The sequence below is a fragment of the Eublepharis macularius genome, chromosome 18, assembly GCF_028583425.1.
Source record: "Eublepharis macularius isolate TG4126 chromosome 18, MPM_Emac_v1.0, whole genome shotgun sequence".
Classification (NCBI taxonomy): Eukaryota; Metazoa; Chordata; class Lepidosauria; order Squamata; family Eublepharidae; genus Eublepharis; species Eublepharis macularius.
Genome location: NC_072807.1, coordinates 40,569,920 through 40,590,816, shown reverse-complemented (window position 1 = coordinate 40,590,816; position 20,897 = coordinate 40,569,920). Strand labels below are relative to the sequence as shown.

Genomic DNA, 20,897 nt, shown 5'->3' with positions numbered 1-20,897 from the left:
GGAGGAGGAGAGCAGCCCTCAGAGCCGGCCCGGCCCGGTCCGGGGCGGGCGGGCAGGCGGCAGGGGGAGAGGCTCGACGGCCGCCGGGCAGCACGTGCGGGAGAGCCGGGCGGAGCCGGCAGCCGCTGCCTTGGCCGGGCGCCAGCGAGGGCCGGGCTGGGCCGGGCCGGGCCGGGCCGGGAGGCGCGCCTTACCTGAGGCGAAGGCGGCCAGGAGGAGGAGAAGGCGGGCGGCGGGCGGCGGCGGGCGGCGCGGGGGCATCCGACGGGGCGCCATTAGCGGCGGGCTCTGTGGGACATGCTCGCGCCTCCGCCTGCGCGCCGAGACTGGCTGCCCAGCGAGAGAGCGGCCGGCCGAGCGAGGGCCGCGAGGCTGGCGCCGGCCCCCTCCCCTCCCCTCGGGGACTCTTTCGCCCCCTCCCCGCGCGGCCGCGCTCCGCCCTCTGGCTGGCTGGTCAGCAGGCAAGCCGGCCGGCCGGCGCGCGCACGGACACGGCGCCAGAGGGGGCTGCTCGGCGGCCGGCACAAAAGCGGGGCGGGGGCAGCGGACCGGCCCGGCCAGGCCCGGCTGCAGCGCCCGCCCGGCTCTACTTTCCGCGCGCCCTCCCGGCGCAGGCCGTTCCGCGGGCCTCGGGCAGGGAGCCAGCGCCAGCCGGACCGAAGGGCCACCGAGGCCTCTCGCCAGCGCAGCCGCCCCCTCGGGGCGGGCAGAGGCGCTCCGGGTCCCCCTTGGTCCGCCTTGCCCGTCGCCCCCGGCTCTGATCGGGCCCCTCTTCCGCGGCTCCGGGTTTCTGGCCAGGCCTGGCTGTCCCGCAGCGGGAGCCTCCCGGGCATCTGCGCCGCCCTGCTCGGATCCCAGGCGGGAGGCGGCTCTCTTGCAGGCCCCTTGTGCCCCCGCCCGCCCCAGCCCCAGCCCCGTCGGCAGGGGCAGCCGTGAAGTGCTCCCGTTCCTTTCCTTCTCGGCCCAGCAGCGCTGCCCAAAGAGGCACCCCGCAAGCTCAGGCCGAGTCCCGCTTTCCGCCCCATGCCCTGCTTCTGGGGCCTCTTCACAGGAGACCGGGCCCCCCTGCAAGCCAGTGGCGAGGGGGCACTGAAGCTGCAGGTGGAGCCCCGCGTTTCGGCCGGGCAGGGGAAGTGCGCGGGACTCTCCTCTGCAGAGCCTGAAGCCGGCCGGGGGGCCTCGGGCCAGTCCCAGCCTCTGGGAGCGCTCTCAGCCTACCCACTAAAAGAGTATGTAGAAATCATTCTTACTTACTGGGTGGGATTTCCCTTCAGATGGAAGTTAAAGGGCGCCCCAGGCAGCATAGACACTTGGGGGGGGGCGAGTGGGCACCGAAGCAGGATGCCCCAAAGTGTTCTGCCCAGAAAGCGCCACAGAGAGGGGCTGGAGATGCCCCCAAAGTGGCTACGTGCACCTTGTGCAGAGACGTTTGCCAGATATGCCCACGGGCAGCCCACCTGCCGGGCGCTTCCTCCAGGATCGAGGCCCCAGTTGCCCTTTTCTGGTTCCTTTCTGCTTCTCCACAAGGGCCTTCTGGGCAGGTCCATGTCTGAGGGCAAACTTGGGCCTGCCTCTGTCCTCTCCAAAATCTCACAGAGAGATCCAGCTGCGAATGAAGCTCTTCCTAGGCCTGGCCTGCTCTGGTCTCTTCTTGGCTTTACCTCCATTAGCGAGCTGCTCCTGCCCTCTGGTGGCCTTCCCAAGATTCCTCCTAACCCCTTAACATCTCTTTTATTTCCCTGGGAAGCCAACAGAAGAGATTAGTGCCCTGTCTAGCCTGGTCCCTGAAGCAGACTGGGTGTGTGTGTGTGTGTGTGTCAATCTCTGCCAGTCACTCAAGTCCTGCCCCTTCCCCAGCCTATGAAAAGGGGGGCAGTGCCACACGCTGGCGGGCACAGCCCGTTCCTTTGCCGGGCTCCTTTCCTGCTCGGAAGGCTCCCTGCTGCCATCTTCTGCCACCTATCAGTCTGGGGGGCGGGAGGCAGGTCTTACACTGCCCACATTTGAGCCTTCTAAACATGTGACAGAAGAGGAATTTAATCCAGAGTGAAAGCTTCACTGGCAATCGCAAGAGATTATAGCGAGCCCGTAAGGAAGATAGGATGGGGGGGCACAACTTCTGAGATGTCAATGGACAAAAGGGCCCCTCCTGCACTCCCCCTCCTCCAGCTCCTGCTGCTGCTGACAGGGAGGGGTGTGTGGCCAGCCTGGCCTGCAGTCAGAGCTGCTACCAAGCCCTGCGCCAGCAATGAAGACGGCCTTCTTCCAAGCCACACGTACCATGCAAGACCTTAGCTGCCTAGAATGGCTTCTTGGAGGTGCAGGACTGCAGTTTCTGCCAAGAGAAAGGCTTTTCCCCTCAAGGACTTAAATCTACAGCATTAGAAAACTTGTACATTGTAGACACAAAATGTATTTCCTACCATATATTGCCTAAAGGGACTAACTTTGTTCAGTATGTAATATGAGTAATTCACCGGTGAATAGTTCCATGCTAATAGCCAGATACACTGCTAGCTCTACCATGTCTCTTCCTTATTGGAAAATGTGCTTTCTGTTTTCATTTTGTCCTGTTTCTCAGAGGGCAAAAGTTGTATGTCCTAGACACTCACTCCCCTGCCGCCTGAAGCAGTGGGAGTATTTGCAGTTTTCCTTGTAGAACTCTATGGCATGTTGCACTCTGGGGAAGGAAGCACGCTGGCATCAGACGCAAAGGGAGGCAAGACGACAGAAGGAGCTCTGGCTGAATAACCATTCCAAAAATCCCAAATAGTTTGAACAAAATGAAACTAATCTTTATTAGAATAAATTTCAATTTACTGTTTCAGGTTTTTCGTTTGTTACGTTGAAGTACTCCAACAGTTACATTCAATTTTATACCGACAGAGCACTCAAAAAGGTTTCACAAAACTTCTCTGCATGGAGGCACTCGCATTGCTTTGACACTTTTGCAATACGCACTCCACCTCAGAAGCTGATGGGACCCACTGTGGAGGTCCAATGATGCGTGGCAAGTCCTGTGTGCCAAGATTTTCCAGCTGCCCACAGGCCACCACTCCATGCTGTCCCTCCATTCGGCCACTTGGTCTCCGAGGCAGCAGAGGTTTTGATTCTTCCCGCTGCAGTTGGGTGGTGGTGCTTGGACAGCAGGGCTCCAGAGGCATGCTGGGACAAGGCTGAAGGGCCAGGCAGAGGGAGCCTTCTGGACACCCACTTCTCACAACTAAAGTTGATAACGATTTTAAACCAGCCTCAACCAACTATCAGTCATATCAACATATCTGCAATTCCTATTTAACTTTACAAACTGCTTTATGCTGAATTTCTATTAACTGCCACCTCTTAAGAAATTGCACGTTACAGACAATAACTTTGGTTTTTCCTGTATTTATATTTGGTTTCTAGACCAAATGCTGACAAAATGTAAAAATGCAGCAGGAAGTGGGGGCAAGAATTGGTGTAAGCTGTAAACAAATTTCAGGGCCGGATCCAGCCCCAGGTGCCACGGTGCCATCTGCTAAAAGTTTCGCTTGCACAGACTGGATCGCCAAATTTGGCCCTCAAAACCTGTCGGCGCATCCATCCTTGGACAATGTAATACTGCCACAATAGACCTGGAAAAGGCCTCTTGCTGTCCCTTAACACTGTGGGACTCAAAAGCACAAGGGGCGCTTGGAGCAAGGAAGCAAGAACTGAAAACGCTACATGTTGGACAACATCAAAATACGGCTTACCAAAAATTCACAAGTCCAATATAAATTCAAACATTTTAAAATATCATTCAAGTTCATACTATCTTTAGTCTGAAAAATTAAAAATCTTAAATAGAAATATGAACCCTGAAAGCCAAGCACGTGACCCAGCCTCGAGTTCTTCTGCACCATGAAGCCAACGGGGACCCCCAGGCCAGAGGGCTTCCTTGCTCTTGGGCAGAGTGGCTCACACGGAGCACTGCCTGCTGCACTGGAACCAAGGAGACCGGCATGTACTCGCAAGAGTCCCAAGTCCTGCTGACTTAAAGCCTCCAACAACGGAGACATGCGGCAGCTTCATGTGGAATAGACCAAGCAGATACTAAGAAACGGCGATTATAACGCTTTACCTGAAAATGCAATAAAGTGCTTTGGAAGGTCTGAAGGAAAAGGCTGGAAGCACAAGAGGGAGAAACCTTGCGCTGACCGACCATTCCACAGACCGGGGTGGGGTGGCGGGGGTGGCAGGCGGACCGACCGTCACTCACACGGACCTTCCCAAGGGGACTCCCGCGGCTTTTCTCACAGCTTCATCCTCAGTAGCTCAGAGCGCTCAGCTGGCAAATATTGCCCGAGGTAAATTCAAGGTTGGCAGGAGCCTCGCCAGGGCATCTCTTGCACGGGTCAAGGAAGCAGGCCAGACTTTGAAATGGCGAAATGTTATGAAAGGTGCTGAAATTAACACTCCAGAAAGAATGCCATCGATGCAGCTGGCAAATAAATGCAGCAACACGTCCCTCGAAGAGACTGGGTTCTTCCTCCACGCTCTCCAGCTGCTGCCCAGGAAAAAGAAAGGGCTGCCGCCGCTCCAGGGCTCAGTCAACCCCATCAAACCCCTGAGCGTTTTCAATGGCGATGTGAAGTCTGTCCCACAGGTCTTCAAAGGACTCATATGGCGGCAAATCCAAGCGGTTAAAACTGAGGGGGAAGAGGGTAAAAAAAAGGAAAGCCCACGTCAATGGCCAGGGCAGATGAACAGACAGACAAGGACGCTTCTCAGGAAGGCTCTTACCATGTATGGGCGCGGGGCAGTTTGTCGGGGCTGCCCCAGTGTTCAATGGTGAACAACTGTGGCCCATTGGAACCTGCAGGAAACACCACCAATTAATTATCCGCAGTTCACACTGAGGCCCACGATACAGCAATATCGTCCCCCAGACTCTGGCTGCAAGAAAGCTCTTGGGCACAGAAGCTTTATTGGCAACTCAGAACTATTTCTGTATGCCAGGATCCACCTGAGAAGATGTACTGGATAACAGATGTGACACAGCGCCCCCCTCCCCCGAGTTAAGATCTCTGTGTGTCCACAGAAGCAAACTATTCTCAACAACTCCCCCCCCCCCCCAATTCAATCCTGCAATACATGAGTAACATGTATTTTTATGTTATTGTTATCATTTTATTGCATTGTTCTGTTTTGTGAGCCCACTTGAGCAGGCCTCTGGAGGGGAGGCAGGTACATTTTGTCAGCAATAAGCAGACGAGGCCAAAAGACTGTGGCTGGCACAGCGAGCTCTGTGGCTAATGGGGGACCTGAACCCTGGTCTCCAGGCACCAGCCCGAGGCTCACTACTCTATTTGCTTCTTTATTCAGAACATTTCTGGGCCGCCTAGTCAGAGTCCTACTTGAGGCAGCTCACAACTAAAGCCCCCTGCCTGCTACCCCTCCTTGCCTTCCAGCAGCTCTCTGGGTCTCAGCACCAGGGAGTAAGAGGACCCCCACCCCACCCCGCGAAAACAGCCAGGCTCTCCAAAGCTTAAGGTCCAAGGCACAGGCCCCTTCAACTGCTCGTTCTTTGGAAACGACACGCTTGTTTGGAGGCTGTTCCACTTGCATCAGGCATCCGTAGTTCTTGGGGCGCTCTGCCAGATGCTCCGAGGCTGGAGTCTGGGAGCTGTCAATCCAATGCCTCTGAGTGAACTGGCTTGCGTTCCAAGATCTCTGCTCCAGGTCTTGGGGCCCCCCTTTCAGGACAGGCCACGCCCAGCAGTGGCACCACAGAACGGGAATGACTCCTATGCTAGCTAGGCTAGCCATTCCCAGGATTGTTAAAGCCATCCGTGAACTGATTAACCCACCTGGGTTTAAATTTCATTTGAGTTGTCAGAGAGAATGGCACGAGGGCGGCCTGGCGGCTAAAGGCACTGCTTTGGCCGTGGGGGGCCTGCCGAGGCTGCATGCGAGAGGGGGCTTGGCCAGGGCAGAACTGACAGGCCCGCCTGGGGAGTCCCTGCGCTGGCCTGGCAGGCATGCAGCACACCTTGCTCCAGGAGCCCTCGGTGGGGTCTAAGCCCAGTCACCGCCTCTCGAATACATACCATACAATTCAGAAAATCCATTCATAGGTACGCGGGATGTGCCCGTCACAAACTGAAGAAGTCTGATTCGTTTTTCGGAATCCATCAGCAGCACAGCCTACACAGGGTTATATCCAAATGCTAAAACAGCCATCAACGCCTAGCCTCCTTCCCTTCTAGCTGCCTGCCTACCTTAGACTGAGAGTCTGCTGGGGGCTACGTAGCACTTTGCCAGGGGAAGCACACTTTGCTCATGTCCCAGGAGAGTGACTGGAACACGGTCGACGTGGGGCTGCCCCTGAAACGCCAGCGTGCCACCTAGCTGCCACGTTTTATGACTTTACCGGGAATATCTCTTGCCAGTCTGGGAAGAGCTACACCGGCTGCCGATTCCTTTCCAAGCCGAGTTCAAAAGTGCTGATAGCCCAAGTGGCTTCGGCCCACAGGACTAGCAGTTCCTGCATGAATCTGCCCAACCGCTGTGATCCCCCCTGCTCCACCAGCCTCCCTTGCTGGAGGCAAGGCTGTCCACCAGCCACAAGACCGCGTGCTCCGCTGGGGTCCCAGGCCCACACTAGCCCAGTCTGGATCAGGGCCACAATGCTTCAGCGGAGGACCAGAGTTGCCCCACAGGCCGTTTTCCTGAACTTAAACGAACAACCTGGCTAATGGCGAGGTGGCTTCAGTCCCCACTGCACAAAGGGGAACTGGCTGGGTGAGCAGCCCTTCCAAGCCACGACAGAAGATGGCCCCCGCGACTCACGGAAAGGACGCTGCTGCTTAACCTCCAACAGCGCTTTGGGCCCCTGGGTGGCTGGAAGTGCTTGCGCTCCCATAGCCCTGGCTGCTTGGCTTGCTTACAACGCTGCTGCTAGAAGAGGGCTTGGGTACCTTCCAAAACCATTGTATCACAACATGATTCGCACAGTAGCCGTTTTTGTACTTGGTGTGCTCCCTCCAGTCATTCACGTCCACATCGCCCAAGCCGCACATCAGCAGCTACAAAGCAAGGTCACATAGTGAAGACGGACTCTCGAAACGTGCAACAGGAAGCAAGTGTTGGGGGAAGCATCAACACCTCCAGCTGTCCACGACTGCTGGGTCATCAGATTATTTAAAAGAAAGTACAGTAAAAGAAAGTCACTTACCTCTAGCTCATTTTCATCGAAAATTTTGATAAGATCTTGTGGTATGAGTTCAAAAAACCCCTAGAAAGCAGAGAGGTTTCAGATAATCAGCAGCTGGCAGGAGCAACGTTTTGCCTGCTCTTGCAGCCTCAACATGTGTTTTCAGCACACTACGCCGGGTGCCGCATCACAAGTCCAGAGGCAGCAAGAAGTCTGGCGTGGGGAAGGAAACCTTTGCCTGGTGGCTCTTCTGCTGCCCTGGCTGTGCAGCTACAATTCATGGGGCTAGTTTTCAACTGGCCAGCTCTGTGGAGAACAGAATCCACCTTTCTGTCCATACCCGCTCTACAGATCCACCCCCCCCCCACACTGAAGAAACTGTGCCCCGTGCGTGGAATTCATCTAGTCTAGGGAAAGGAGTATCTGCCTAAGGCTGCCTCCTGGTTTGCTCAGGTTTTACGTGGCGTGAGAAGCTTTATGGTGATTTCAAGAGGACATATTTATTTAAAATATTTATTAGCCGCCTTTCCTGCAAAGGTGCTCAAGGCAGCTTACAATGTAAAATCAAAAACAGCAGTTAAAATAAAAGGAAAGTTAAAGACAGTGTCCAGTGAATAAAAGTGTCCAGCTGCTTCCTGATGCTACAGAGCAAGGGAGCCCGGCACACCTCCCTGGAAAGGCTGTCCACCGTTGTGTGACGGCCACCAAGAAGGCCCGCTCCTGTGTACCCTCCAACCAAGCCTCTCTGGCTGATGGGACAGTCAGGAGGGCATCGGAACTCCTGGGCAAATGTCTGACATATTTCCAATACTGGCCACAAAAAGCATGCAGAGGTGGGGTATTTCCCTACCTCCTTAAAGGCAGCCATCTGCCTCTTGATTCTGTTCACAAAGCGCCATTGGATCACGAGGCTGTAAAAAAAGAGCCCGGGGGGGGATCAAGGGGGGGGGCTGAATTCCATGGCTTCTCCTCCCGGGGCTGCTGCACAGTGAGGAGACAGGCAGGACGGGGCAGACTAGACTGCAAAGGGAACGGAGCATTTGCTGCGATGAGGGGAGGAGCAGAGCCGCCCCGGGCCCCTCCCAAGAGGAAGGCAATGACTCACTAGATGTACTCATGCTTGTTCTCATTTGTGACCACCAGCTCAGAGCCTCCGCTTTTCAACTCGTGCTGATAAGTCTGAACAGGAAAAAGGAAGAGAGACACTTTGAATCCTGGCTCAGGCGGCAAGGCGCAGCAACAGATGTGCTCCTGTGCAGACCAGGAGGCCAGAGCCACCCAAGGCAGGCTAGCGTGCTTGTTGGCGGGGCTGTCGGGTAGCCAGATCACTTCATGGCCAAACCCCCGACTGGCCAGTGCCCTGCATCCGTGTCATTTATGAGCTTTAGTTCAACCCTGGAAGGGAATTCATGACACCTGGAATTTGACACAGAATTGCAGTCAGGAGGGAAAGAACCAGCTCCAGAAGTGGAGAGGATCACGCAAGTAGCACCACCCAGCCTGTGCCGCTGCCCCAAATGAGGGCCTGAGTGTTTCATTGTGAAAAGCTCCGCTGACTGCTCCAGCACCCCAAGGGGGACCTCGCAGGAGACGAGGCTCTCTGGCTTAGGGCCACCTAGTAGCCTGCTCTCCTGAGCACGGGGCTCTGCAGTTGCAAACGGATACCCACCTGCCCGAAACGCTCTTCATCCACTGTGAATCGGAGGTCCAGTTCTGCGGGATCATTTTCGAGGATCCATTTCAGAGAGCTGTGGTATTCGCTGTCCTAGAGAGGACATGGAAGCACTGAGCATGAGGGCAGCCACGCGAGGGAGAGGCAGCCCCACCCCGCCCCGGTGCACATACCACGGATTCCATGTCACAAAGACCGATCGGCTTCTGAAGCATCATCTTATAAAAAGGACGGATGAAAAACCCTGTAGGAGAAGAGAGAGAACAAGCTCTGAGAAGGGCGTTCCCCAAGCCAGCTGGGCTCTGCAGGACCTCCCGCACCCGCAAGTACCAACCGTCCAGCAGCTTCCCATGATAGACGGCCATGCCGGCCACCCGGCCAATGAACTTGAAGTACGAGAGGTGGTCCTCGTTGCACAGCCCGGAATTCGGGTTGATCTGCCGCGTGTAGTTGTCCCTGCAGAGCGAAGCAGGCGCTGAGCCAACCGCAGGGGCTTCCTGGGCCCCTCGACTAGCCTGGCAGTGGCTCTGGCTGGCAGGCCGGGCAAGGCTTCCCCCCCCCCGCCCCCGCCCCCGGGGACGCAGCTGGCTCCAACTTACATGGCCGAATACTCAAAGAGCCCATAGTAAGGGTTAAACATTTCCCGAGAGAGAAGGAAGAACCACTCCCTGGCGACCCCTCCGTAGTCCAAGCCTTTTTCACCATCAAATTCAATCCACAGCCGCGCTTTCAGATACTCGGCCTTCTTCACTGCTGTAATTCTTCGGTAGGACTCTTCTAGGATGGCGTTTCGGTGAAGTTTCAATTCAAATTTGTTTGGAATGTCATTCTGAAGAGGAACAGAGGCTCTGAACAGCATGCAGCACTTTGGGCAGGAAGTTGGGCTGAGTCACTATTAACCCAGCAGAATGCCCTTTAAGGTCCAGGAGGAGCGGTGGGGGTGAGGCAAGCACCAGCCAAGGCTGCTGTGGCTCAGGGACTGGCCTCTACATACGATTCACGCGAGGCCATTTGGGCCACGGAGCGAGCAACAGTCCAGCCCAGTGTCCCAGGGACTGCAGGCACAGACCTGCCCTCCTCTGGACTCTTGGCTGCAGTGCAGTGCAGCAGGCAGAGTGTCATCGTGGGACCCGGGAGCCCTGGGGTCTCTCTGCCATGGAAGCTGGCTGGGGATCTGGGAACAGTCGCACTCTCAGCCTAGCCTACCCACACATGTGGTGGCTGTGAGGATGAAATGAGGTGAGACACTTTGGGCTCCTCAGGGAGGAGTAAGTCAGGGTACGAATGAAATAAGTAAATAAGTAGAAACAGCCGCTTCAGGAGGGGACTAAGCCCTGGCCAGGACAACAGCACTGTGATTGCTGCTCCTTAAAAAATCCCCACCCACAAGCAAGAGTGTAGACCAAAAGAAATCAGGATGCATTTCACACCCTCTTAATTCCTCCTTTGCGAAATAGCTAAGAACCATTACTGCTCCCTGCAGCAGTTTCCTTCCGTAAGCCGAGGCCTGAAAGACAAGCACTGCTTTCCTTAGGGCAGTCTTTTGGTCCTACAAACCGCCCCAGCTGCTCACGTGCTGCTGCCCCAGCTTCCCAAGAGAACAGAGCCACGAACAAACACAGGCTGGCTTCTGAGGCGTTCTCCCTGCTGGCCACGGACACGGGGGGGGGGGGGGGGTTACTGGGGGCCAGGAAAAGCATGCAGGCTGACGCCACTGGAGAACCATCGCTTGAGAGTCAGGAAAGACATTTTAATTGCCGAAGGACTGAATGGGCATATTTCCTCAAAGGAGGTGGGTGGGGAAAAGATTATTTCCGTTGAGTTTTTTGGGAGGGGGAGAGGAAGGCTGGGGAGGCAAACTCATTAAGGTCTAGTAGCTTGGGACCTGGCTGAGCAGCATGAAGAAGAGAGGCCCCGGGCAAGCCCACATTTCAAGCACGGAGCGCCAGTACCTTGGGTGTGGCCTGGGGCATGCGGCTCCACACACTAGCACCACTTAGGGGCAAACTTACTGGCTTTTTTAGCTTCTTCCTGAAGAACTCGTACTTCCGTTTGTAATCTCTGGAATAAGGCACAGCCTTGGAACAAAAAGCAAGCAGCGTGTCAGGCACTCCTCTTGCAATCAAAAGCCACCATTGCCTGGCGGCAAGGGGGGGGGGGTGGCATGCTTGTTAGGGTGTGCAGCGAAAAAAAAATTTTTTTGGCTGAATTCAGATTCAGAATTTAGGAATACCATAAACATTAAGTACTCCTGAAATTCACGTCAGCTTGTCTAATACAGTTCAGTAGAACTGAAGATTCTCACATTTATCCAACCACTATGAACTCTATAGGGAAAATTATTCAGGAGGCTGGGGAGCATGCTTTTCAAGTAAACTTCACAAAATTTTCAGGGAACCTGGTCCTGCCTGTCCACGAAAGACCCCTCAAGTTTCAGGAGGATTGGACCCAGAGGTCCACTTCTATAGGCCCCTGAACAAGGTGCCCCCAACCACTCTCCATTGTTGCCTATGGGGGAAACATTTCCAAGGCTTTCCAGGTAAAGAAACCTTCAGCAAGGAGCAACCCGTGGCCAAAAGCCACTTCCCAATGCAAGTCCCAATACAAGCTGTACCCACAAAGCTCAACAGAACCAAACTGAATCAAAGAAGGAAACTGTTGCAAGGCCAGCAGAACCACTGTCACTCAAAGAACCCAGGCAGGCAGAACCCAGGACCACTGCAAGCCCAACAGAACCAGTCCCAAATCACAGAATCCCAGTAGAACTAATTTCAGAAAAGCAAGACGAAGCAAGGAAGGGCGCTGGTGCAAGCTCAGCAGAGCCAACAGCCAACACCAGCCTGCCAAGAGGGGAAACCTTCCTAAGGCCATCACTCCCCTCCCTCCTTCCCCCTCCCTGGGGGAGAAAAAACCCAGGACAGCCTTGGACAGGGGGGTGGGGGTGGGGAAAGAGCTTGCAAGAGCCACCACTCGGTTTTAAAAAAGATGTAGCTGTGTTTGCTGGATAAACCCAAATAAGTTCAGGGTTTTTTAATTCGCTAGCCCAATTTTATTCGGGATTCTCTAATGTTATTCAGTATACCCAGATAATGCCAAATCGGCAACTATCTGATATTATCCAGCTACACTGAACATCAAAACACCCCTAGTACTGGTTGGTGTGTGGAGGCCCCCTCCTCTGAGCGGCAGACTCCAGCACCGTTCCTCCCCAAGAGGCCTCACCCCTCCCGATGGCGAGCAGCTCATTTGAACATCTTTGAAAGCGAAGGTTGCTGGGTGACCTGGAGCTAGTCGCGTCCTCTTATCCCAACCTTCCTCACAGGATTGCTGTGAGAGGATAACATGGCTTCCTAATTTTTAATTAGTAATTAATATTATAAATAAAAACTTTTAAAAGGTTTCACCTAAGCTGTATGGGAAGCTTTCGCTTCCACACAACTTAAAGACTGCTGAAGAAGAACATTTTTAATTTGCAGATCAAGATGGGTAGCTGTTTTAGTCTTGTCTGTATAAGACGAACTAAATTTGGGGTAGGGTGTAACGAAATGGTTACCAAGGGTGAGATGAGTGCGGGTTGCAGTTGATCTGTTCTTAAGAAAAGGGGAATGTTCCCCATGAGGTCTGATGGGCTGTGGGGCCAGGGAGGGGCCTGCAGGAGTCTTGGTAGGGGACGCCCTTCTTCCTGGACTACAACTCCCAGCTGCCCCGGGGCCAAGAAAGGGCGGGAAAAATAAGGGGTGGAGCCGGAATGGAGAGACTCAGCCGATCCCGAGGGGAAGGGGAAAGGGAGTCGCCCTCTTGGTTGAGGAAGGAGAGGCTCCCGCTGCGGGGGGGGGGGGGGGGACACCCGGGTGCCTGGGCCCTCAATGTGGGGGGGGGGCCTGGGAGGCAGCAGAGAGGACAGAAAGGGGGGGACCTTCTTCCCTGAGGCCCCCACCCCACGCCCTAAAGGTAGAGTAGGGAGCAGAGTGGTAGGGAACGCAGGCGGCGGTCCTCCTCAGTTTGATTTTCTGCCCTGTGGGGTTCTGAACAGGGGGGGTCTACACCCTTATGTGTGTGGTGCCTTTACCCGCTTTGTATATAGTGCTCTGTATATAGTTATTGAATTATACTTTTTTGGAATATAAAGGACCGTGTGGTGCTCTGACTACGTAAGCTCCCCCACTTGGCACGCTACAGGGAGGGAGGGAGCCCGGGAGAACTGACCTTGGTGGGTTGCCAATTCTCCAGGGCCCAACCAGAGATTGGGGAATGCACTTCCCAGTAAGGAACCTCAGCCGGAGGGGTCTCACTGCCCCTCAGTCAGGCGGTGTAAAATTCAGTGAGTGGTGGCAGCGACGGAGAATGAGCCACGCCCACCAGGGACGGTGGGGCTAGCAGGCCATTGACGGCGGCTCAGTTGCCTGGACTGAGAGCCAGCGCCCATTCCGCCACATAGGGTATGAGCTTCTGTGAACCACAGCTCACTTCTACAGATACAGCCTGGCTACTGGACTCTCGGTCTTTAGGTTCTCCCACGGGGGGGGGGGGGGGGGTTGCAAACATGTGACCAGCGACAGGAATCCCTCCCCCAAGCAAAGTCAGCTGACTTACTGGTCCGGTTATTGCTACATTCTGGAGGCGCGGATCTTCCCACTGAGTCCTCCTTGTGTCTGCAAAAGACACACGCATACATCAGTCTCAAGGAGCCTGCAGGGCATGGGGCTTAGCTTCTAGCGCCTTCCCTACGTACTGTGGTTTATAAAGAAGGTCCTTCCGTCCGTGTGAGTCCTCTCTTCCCAGCCGGGCTAAAGAAGAAAGCGAGACGCGAGGACGCCTTTAAAGCACTTCGCCTGCATGAGGCCAAGGCTTTAGTCTCAAGAACTTCAGTCTTAACAGGACACTGAGAAACTGGACATGTTCAAGATAAGCAATGCCTGAGAGACTCACCGGTAAGGGACCAAGTTCTGCAGGGTCTAAAGAGGCCTCTCTTCTCCGATGAGGCGGATGTTTCAGTCTGGGATCCTCCTTGGGGGAAAAGCCAGACAAGAAAACTGGTAAGTACCTCACATCTTTCCTTCAGAAAGGACATTTAAGACCCCCCTAGCCACACTTCATCCCTTCTGGACTGTGTGAGTATTTAAGCTTTGGTTTGTTTTATATACGTGTAGTAACATCTCTCCTTGCTCTGGCCAACAACCAGGTGCCTGTGGACAGAAGGCCCCCGATGCTTGTGATCCTCCTGCTCAGAGGAGGAAGATGAGGCACTTCCAAATTCCAGCCCCCCCCCCGCCCAGCCAGCCAGCCAGCCACTGAAGCCCCCTGCCAACTCCACAGGATGCCCAGCAAGGTAGGGGGCCTGGGCCCTGGGACTCAGCATGAGGCAGTGGGCCCGCCTCCATAGGTTGCACCCATGCCACAGCCACAAACCCATCTGGATCAACACGAGATGACGCCCCGAGCGCCCAGCCATGCACAGATGCTACCACAAACATTCGAGACCATGAGCGGAGCCGGAGGACAGTCGGTGCTGAAGCCCTCAGCACAAAGACGGCTTCCCTCTGCACCCAAGTTGCCTGCTCTTTCATGCATCAGTAACAAGTACTTCTTTGCTCTCAGCACAGGGCAGAATTCCTACCAGGCAGGGGACTGTCATGCCGAGCACTGTGGCCTGCAGGTAGTTTTATCCAGCCACATACACACACATGCATTCTCCATGGCCTGTGCTCTCTCAGACTGTCAGCTGAAACACATAACAACATCAAGCCAGAAAGCCACCAACCCAGGTTGTCGTCTTGGTGTTATGATCAATGAAGAAAGGTCTCCCGCTCGGTGCATGACGGACTTCCCAGCCTTTGGGGAGAGAGCCTGGATCCCCGACCAATGGCAGTGGAGGCTGCTGCGATGAGTCATCCAGTGCTGCCCGCTGCACCAGGGAAGAACTCAGAGTTAGGGCCACTGGATTCCCATCTGCTCCTTCCTATCAGGAATTAAAGCCCCCGAACTAAGGCAGGGATGCTCAAGCCATGAAGCCCACCCAGGCTGTGCCGAAAGCTCCAGCCAAAAGCCAGAAGCAAGCGATGCAACACTGGCTTCTCGATCCCTCCCCTGCGCCTCTCCCAGGTTCTTCGCCAACTACCTTCAGGTAGCCATTTTATGATGGTGCCCCTTACTGCAGGACACCTCAGGGCCCACCGAGCACCAGCAGAGGTGTCTCAGGGCTCCCGGAGAGAGAGGGACACCAGGCTTGAACCTGGAGCCTTGTGCATGGAGGGCGTGTACTTTTCCACTGAGCTGTGGGAGCCTGCCTGTTTCCTCCAGCAGTTCCCCACACCTGTCAGCTGACATGAGCTTCCAAAGCCCCGAACAAGGCACAGGATGAGGTACGGACTCGGCCAGGTCCAGCTTCACTGGGACCATCCAAGAATATCCAGGGGCAAATAAACTTGGGAGGGCGTGGCCGTTATCCAAAACCAAGCCAACATTTGCTCCTCTCCACTCCAGGGCTTGAAAGGAGGACTGTGACCCCCCCCCCCCACACACACCAATCTCTGTGACAGCAGCCCCCCCTTCCTCCCTCCCGCTGGGCTTGCACCGGAAGCCCGCACAGGCAGCGTCGCACCAAGCACTTCACTGAGTCCACTCAGCACACGGCAGCCCTTTCAGCCCTTGAGCCGAGTACCTGCAGCGCCGGCTTCTGCCAGGTGGTTGTCTGGGAATTGTGGTCTATGTAGTACGGCCTGCCTTTCTCATCTGTCTTGACTTCCCAGCCGGGTGGTAGCCCTGTTGACGTGGGGAGCAACTGCAGGGCAGAGAGATCACTAAATGTACTTGGCCAAGGAGACGTGTGGATCCCCAGCCCACCCCAGCTCGCACCCTGCAGCAGAAGGAAGGCCAGGGCTCAGCTGAGCTCCCAGAATATTACTTGTGAAGGCAGGCAAGGAAGCCAAAGGGCCACAAGGAGGCTGCTCCTGACACAGAGCCACCCTTTCTCACAGCCACACACCTCTCAAGGCACAGGCCATTCCAAGAACACAAACCTTGGCCACGTTTTGGAAGGGGGGGGCCTGGAGTTTTGCAGCAGCTCCCGCCAGGGAGAGCCCAGCAAGGGACTCCTAAGCGCCAGCAGAGCAACGGGGTGCTGCATTTTCAGCTCTGGTGGCTGAACTGCTCAGCCTCTCCCTTGCTCTCGGCCAACAGCCAAGCTCTCCCCTTATTTGGGCCCTCTGGATTGTTGCACCTCCCATATCCCGCCTCTCCCAGGCTCCCTTTACCTGAAAGCAATGAGGCAGGCCCCACCTGGGCCTCCTGGGCCATTCGCAGGCCTCCCCTTTTGGGTGGGAGTCAGAAATAAGGCTGCAGAGACTTACTGAAGCATCATTCTGCAGCGTGGTAGGCCGGCAGGAGATTTCCAGGGTTCAAGGGCAACCCTGACCATACATGGGGCAGCTTATCGCGGAGCTGGGCTTACCACTGGGAGCACCGGGTGTTCCTCCAGGTGGTACGTTTGCAGGCTGCCGCTTCTACGCGAGTCACTCTTGAAGGGGAAGGAAAAAAGGTCTTCCAGGACTGCTGCAAAAACACTCATAAGCAACATGTGCCAGTGTGGAGGGGGGTCCCTGCAGCGCTTACCTCAAAGGCTCAACTCCTCCCCCCCTCCCACTTCCAGGCCTTGAAGCCACAGGCCAAAGCAGCCCCAAACTTTTAAGCTGGAAGCAGAGGCAGAATTCAAACCCACAGAAGGCACAATCCAAATCCCTTCCAAGAACTAGGGGCTCCTTTACCCACTAAACAAACTGCAACGTGATTCTGGAATGCAGAAGCTGAGGTGCACGAGGCGGAGCCTCTTGCTCCAAGCTTATTCCAGAAACAAGCAAGCGCGGGAGGACCAAACAACGTTTCACAACAGATCGCGCATGCGTCCGAGTTCTCTAGAGCTCTTCTGCAGGCCGGATGCTCAGGACAGAAAGACGGGGCGGGGGGGGGACGACGACAGGAAGTTGCTCCTTCAAGGCATGGAGGCAGAGCCCGAAGTCTGCAGCGGGAGTCTTGAAATGGGGGAAAGGGCACTGCAGACTCCGTGGGGTTTGCCGTGTGATGCTGCAGGAGGGTGCTCGTAAAAGGCACTGCCTGCCTTTTGCTTTTGCCATTGGCCTACTCGCAGCCTATGCCAGAGGGTCTTACAGCGCAGGGAGCTGTGGGGCTCCGCTGAGTAGCTGGGTCTTCTTCTGTGGGGTGCACCTCGGCGTCTGAATTGCTCTGCAGCACAGCCACAGGAGGGCCCTGGTTGCTGTACAGAGTTGCTTCATCTTCTGTTATGATTTCCCAACTCTAAGGGGAAAAAAGGGGTGGGGGACAAAACAAGGCAGGCTATCAAAGCCCAAGTACCAACCACCTTTGCTTTTAGGCACTTTTTTAGAAAAGTTGTAAAAAAGAAGCCAAGCACAATTTGCTTCAGTGCAAACAAATACACACAGACATGAAACTGAAGCCACTTGCAGCATGGAAGCCAACTAGGCACGCAGCCTCCACACCAGCTCCACATACATCCTCTTGCCTTTTGATTAAAGGAACAACGTCATCCAGCTCATTAACGCCACTTGAAAAGATGCCTCTGCCTCCCCGCAGCTGAGGTTCAATGAGCTGTCCAGCTCCAGAGTCCCTCCCAGGAGCTCCGATTGTGCATCCCTCCTGCCTCGCCTCCAAGCTCCACCCACATTTCCGCCGACCCTTCCCTCCAACGAGGGTCTCGGCCTACCTCCGGGGACTCTCTGCTGCTCAGGCCTTCGGCTTCCTCTGTGATCTGATGCCGGTGAGCAAAGGCGTGCTGCACTTCCAAATGCGCGCTTTCACTCTCTGCAGTGGGCCTGCTGTCCCTTCACAAAAAGATGGTTATTGCACTGCAGAAGACCAGGAGCGGGGGGTGGGGGTTACGAGCTTAAGCAAAGAACGCGGCTCTTTCACAACTGCAAGCGCTTGCGGTGAACAGGTCCGAGGTGCAGCACAAAAGTAATCCAGCTTTACTTCTGAGGAGGCCAGCCATTAGGGAGGCAGCAGAGAAGCTTCAAGCAGGCCTAGCCAAAGGCACAGTAGATGCAGAGGACCCTTTCTCAAGCTAGTGTGCGGGATTCGTACACAAGCCCCAACCTGCAAGAGCCCGTGAAGCCCGCCCCCCCCCCCGCCGCCGCCCATTGCTTCAGTGGCTCCAAGGGCCTCTTTTCTTCACATCTTCTTTGCTAGGCTGCTGAACCCCAAGCCCCTCCCACTAGAAAAGGAACGGGAGCCCCCACCCCCCAGGGATCTCCCAGGAGATCCTTCCCTTTGCCTTCCGGAACTGAGTGCCTTTGCCTAAGAAGGCATCACCAAGACCTACTGAGGAGTCGGCCTTTTCCACTGCGTCCTTCTGGATTCATGGTTGACATAGTAAGTCCTGCCAAGTAAGTCTTGCCTTTCTTCCCAGCCTGGCGGGAGAGTCGCCTCTGGCTCCTGCAGCTGGCAAGAGGCTTCTGGTTGGTCCAAAATGACCCAGCCAGGCTGCAACAAGAAGAATGGAGGGCGGCTGTGGCTGTCTTCATGGCCACACAGCCCCCATCAGCTCCACCACCACTAACATCATCTGGAAGACCATTTCAAGCCCGAAGCATCCCTCTTGAGGAATACAGGTCAACAGTTTTTTAAAATATACAACACACAACAATATACAACACACAACATTGATTCTCCGGACTAGCCCGGTCACGAGAATGACAGGGTGAAAAGGGGTTTCACCCCAGCTCCATAAAATCTGGCAGGCCCATGACTGCCCAAAGCACCCACCTCTACCTCTTCTGCCTGCTCTGCGCCATCATCTTCCGAGCTGTGGGTTTTCGGCAAGTAAGTCATCTTTAGCCTGAGGAAGCCTTTCACTCTGGATTTATGACTGCGGCAGAGAAACAGTGAAGTAGCAAGAGTGAACAGACTGACAAACGCAGCACATCGAGAAAGGCACATGTGCAGGTGCCTTGCCTCTGCTCCCATGTCATGCTTTCACAAGCCCTGTTCCAGCATGTGCCCCCGCCAGAGCCACAGTGCTGCCCGACTGCCAGAGAAGGGCCAGCCCCCGGGCGACGGCTACCGCAGAGCAGCATTCATGGCCCCAGGTTGTTCTGAGAGGGGGACGAGCATTCCCCTAAGGGACTGACCTCCGTGGATGAAGAACAAAATCCTTAAACGTGTACGGCCTCTCCATAGCCGGATTCTCTGTCTGTAATGAAACAGCTGCTTTGGGTCATTTGCCCCTCACCACTTGGAAAAGCACCTCCGGATTTGCTTCACGTCCCTCCCCCCTAAACATCCCACTTTAGAACAGCAAAACAGAGGAGCAGCAGGGCGAAGGTGTCAGTGACTCTTTCCGCTCTGGCACCAATTTCGAGGCAAGGGGTTGCGTATCTTTGGGTCAATCCAATATGGCATTGCAGCCCTAAACTGCCTTTCCAATGTCGATGTGCACCGCAATATTCCACGCACATGCAAATGAGGTGCACATTGCATTTATAAACCTGCTGGCACCTTTATGCTATTTTTCCTCAAGGGGAAGAGGATTGGGTATTTTCCCTATGAAGAGAATAAGCACAAATTTTAACAAAGTTCTGAAAAGGGTTTTGTGAAAAACATCCTCAGACATTTCAGGACTACGAGGCAGCAAAACTCAGCTTTGTGCCGCCGCTCCCTGAGATGGCTGGCAAAGCCCTTCCGCACGGTAGCAACCCCCTGCTGGGAGCCCAGCCTGCTTCAGGCAGGGCCTGGTCCGGGGCCAGCAGCACCCGGCAGAAGGGCTGCTCGGCATCTGCTGCCACCAATGGGTGGATTCTTGCTCCCTGAGTCTCTCCTTCCAGGTAGCTCTTACTGGGCTGCTTCTAAGCAACAGCTGGCACTGCAGAGCGCTGAGGAAACACAAGATCTAGACATTCACAGCAGCTCAGAATTCAAGGCCACACCAAAGACGCAAGGCAGCCCCCTTCCCTTTGGACTGCCTGTGTCTACACAGGTCCTCCAGCCATGACCAATTCTCTCTCCACGCTTCAGCAGAAAAGGCTAAACAGGTTTCATTTGTTAAAAAGAAGACACTAAAGTGTTTTGATCATAACAAGAACATTTTTTAAAAATTAAGTAAGTAAATACAAACCGGAAGCTGGCAGAGAGGAACGTCCACTTGGCCAAGGAAGTCATCTCTTGTCTAAGGGAAGAGAGAGCGTGGTGGTTAGGCCCCCAGACACCCCCTACCACCCGGAAAGCCCCCTCGAAGACTGTCCTCTGGGCAGAGGGAGGAGCTGCAGCTCAAGGGCACAGCACCCAGAAGGCCCCATGCAAAGCATCCTAAGGAGGTGGGAAAGATCCAGGAGCATCGCCGTCTAGAGCCAGATGGGCCAGGGGTCCCATGTGGCAGGAAGGCAGCTCTGTGAAGCCTCTGTGAGCTTACTGCTGCCAAGGCCATTCTGCCCCCCTGTTGAGACCCTGTCTCTGCCCCTTTTGGGGCCCACCTGTCCCGCCACCTTGGATAAATCGTCTAAAGAGCTGTTTAGCAGGAAACTTAGGCAAGCCTCAGTCAAAGGGGTGCCCACGTGCAGAATAACGGAGGCCAGACTGGCCAGGAGAGAGGCAGGAACTGAATTTCAGACCCGGCCATGGCCACCACTAGCCAGAGCAAGGACTCAACCAGCCACAGTCAGCTCTGGCTCCCAGCGACTTCCATTCAGTTCTGCAGGGCAAATTAAACAGGCTGCGTCTCTTCCTCCACCCCGCAGGCTTCCTCGGGGGGGGGGCCCTCCTGACCACTCGGCTGTTTGCTTCCCCTCACAGGGAGCGTTCCTTGGTGGCCTGCGGTGTGAACATTCCAGGCCTGGCAGGCCGAGACCTGCTTCTCGGCAGGCTTCTCACGGAGGACGACGATGGAGAGCCCGAAACTGAAGCCACAGCAGCTGGAGACAAGGCCCAGGATGCACGCAGGGACCCCACGTCAGACCCCTGCGGCTGAAGCCAAAACACTCTCGTTTCGCTTCATGACAGCTTGGCACAGGCCGCTGACCGCAT

The 20,897-nt window shown here is 55.4% G+C and overlaps 2 protein-coding genes across 5 annotated transcripts in view; both read right to left on the bottom strand.

The window, feature by feature from the left end:
* Window positions 1-3,985, bottom strand: part of PRTG (protogenin) — a 49,461-nt gene extending 45,476 nt beyond the window's left edge. Inside the window, exons 1-2 of the mRNA XM_055002312.1 lie at window positions 3,944-3,985; window positions 195-1,065 (exon numbers count right to left, since the gene is read on the bottom strand). Coding sequence (XP_054858287.1) covers window positions 195-1,065; window positions 3,944-3,985 — 913 coding nt within the window. The remainder of the gene's footprint in view (window positions 1-194; window positions 1,066-3,943) is intronic.
* Window positions 2,771-20,897, bottom strand: part of NEDD4 (NEDD4 E3 ubiquitin protein ligase) — a 31,953-nt gene continuing 13,826 nt past the window's right edge. For 2 of the 4 annotated variants that reach the window (XM_055002202.1, XM_055002205.1), the window contains 23 exons: window positions 19,993-20,043; window positions 19,010-19,071; window positions 18,645-18,747; window positions 18,202-18,362; window positions 17,587-17,704; window positions 17,013-17,159; window positions 16,300-16,365; window positions 15,511-15,630; window positions 14,611-14,754; window positions 13,779-13,856; window positions 13,582-13,636; window positions 13,443-13,501; window positions 10,862-10,927; window positions 9,449-9,678; window positions 9,184-9,305; window positions 9,023-9,093; window positions 8,847-8,942; window positions 8,283-8,356; window positions 8,028-8,088; window positions 7,199-7,258; window positions 6,942-7,049; window positions 6,072-6,168; window positions 2,771-4,670 (listed from right to left, as the gene is read on the bottom strand). In XM_055002202.1, coding sequence (XP_054858177.1) covers window positions 4,306-4,670; window positions 6,072-6,168; window positions 6,942-7,049; window positions 7,199-7,258; window positions 8,028-8,088; window positions 8,283-8,356; window positions 8,847-8,942; window positions 9,023-9,093; window positions 9,184-9,305; window positions 9,449-9,678; window positions 10,862-10,927; window positions 13,443-13,501; window positions 13,582-13,636; window positions 13,779-13,856; window positions 14,611-14,754; window positions 15,511-15,630; window positions 16,300-16,365; window positions 17,013-17,159; window positions 17,587-17,704; window positions 18,202-18,362; window positions 18,645-18,747; window positions 19,010-19,071; window positions 19,993-20,043 — 2,514 coding nt within the window. In that variant the 3' untranslated portion in view covers window positions 2,771-4,305. Of the gene's footprint in view, window positions 4,671-4,764; window positions 4,838-6,071; window positions 6,169-6,941; window positions 7,050-7,198; window positions 7,259-8,027; window positions 8,089-8,282; window positions 8,357-8,846; window positions 8,943-9,022; window positions 9,094-9,183; window positions 9,306-9,448; window positions 9,679-10,861; window positions 10,928-13,442; window positions 13,502-13,581; window positions 13,637-13,778; window positions 13,857-14,610; window positions 14,755-15,510; window positions 15,631-16,299; window positions 16,366-17,012; window positions 17,160-17,586; window positions 17,705-18,201; window positions 18,363-18,644; window positions 18,748-19,009; window positions 19,072-19,992; window positions 20,044-20,897 lie in introns of all 4 variants that reach the window. The other 2 variants (XM_055002204.1, XM_055002203.1) reach the window with 2 other exon arrangements.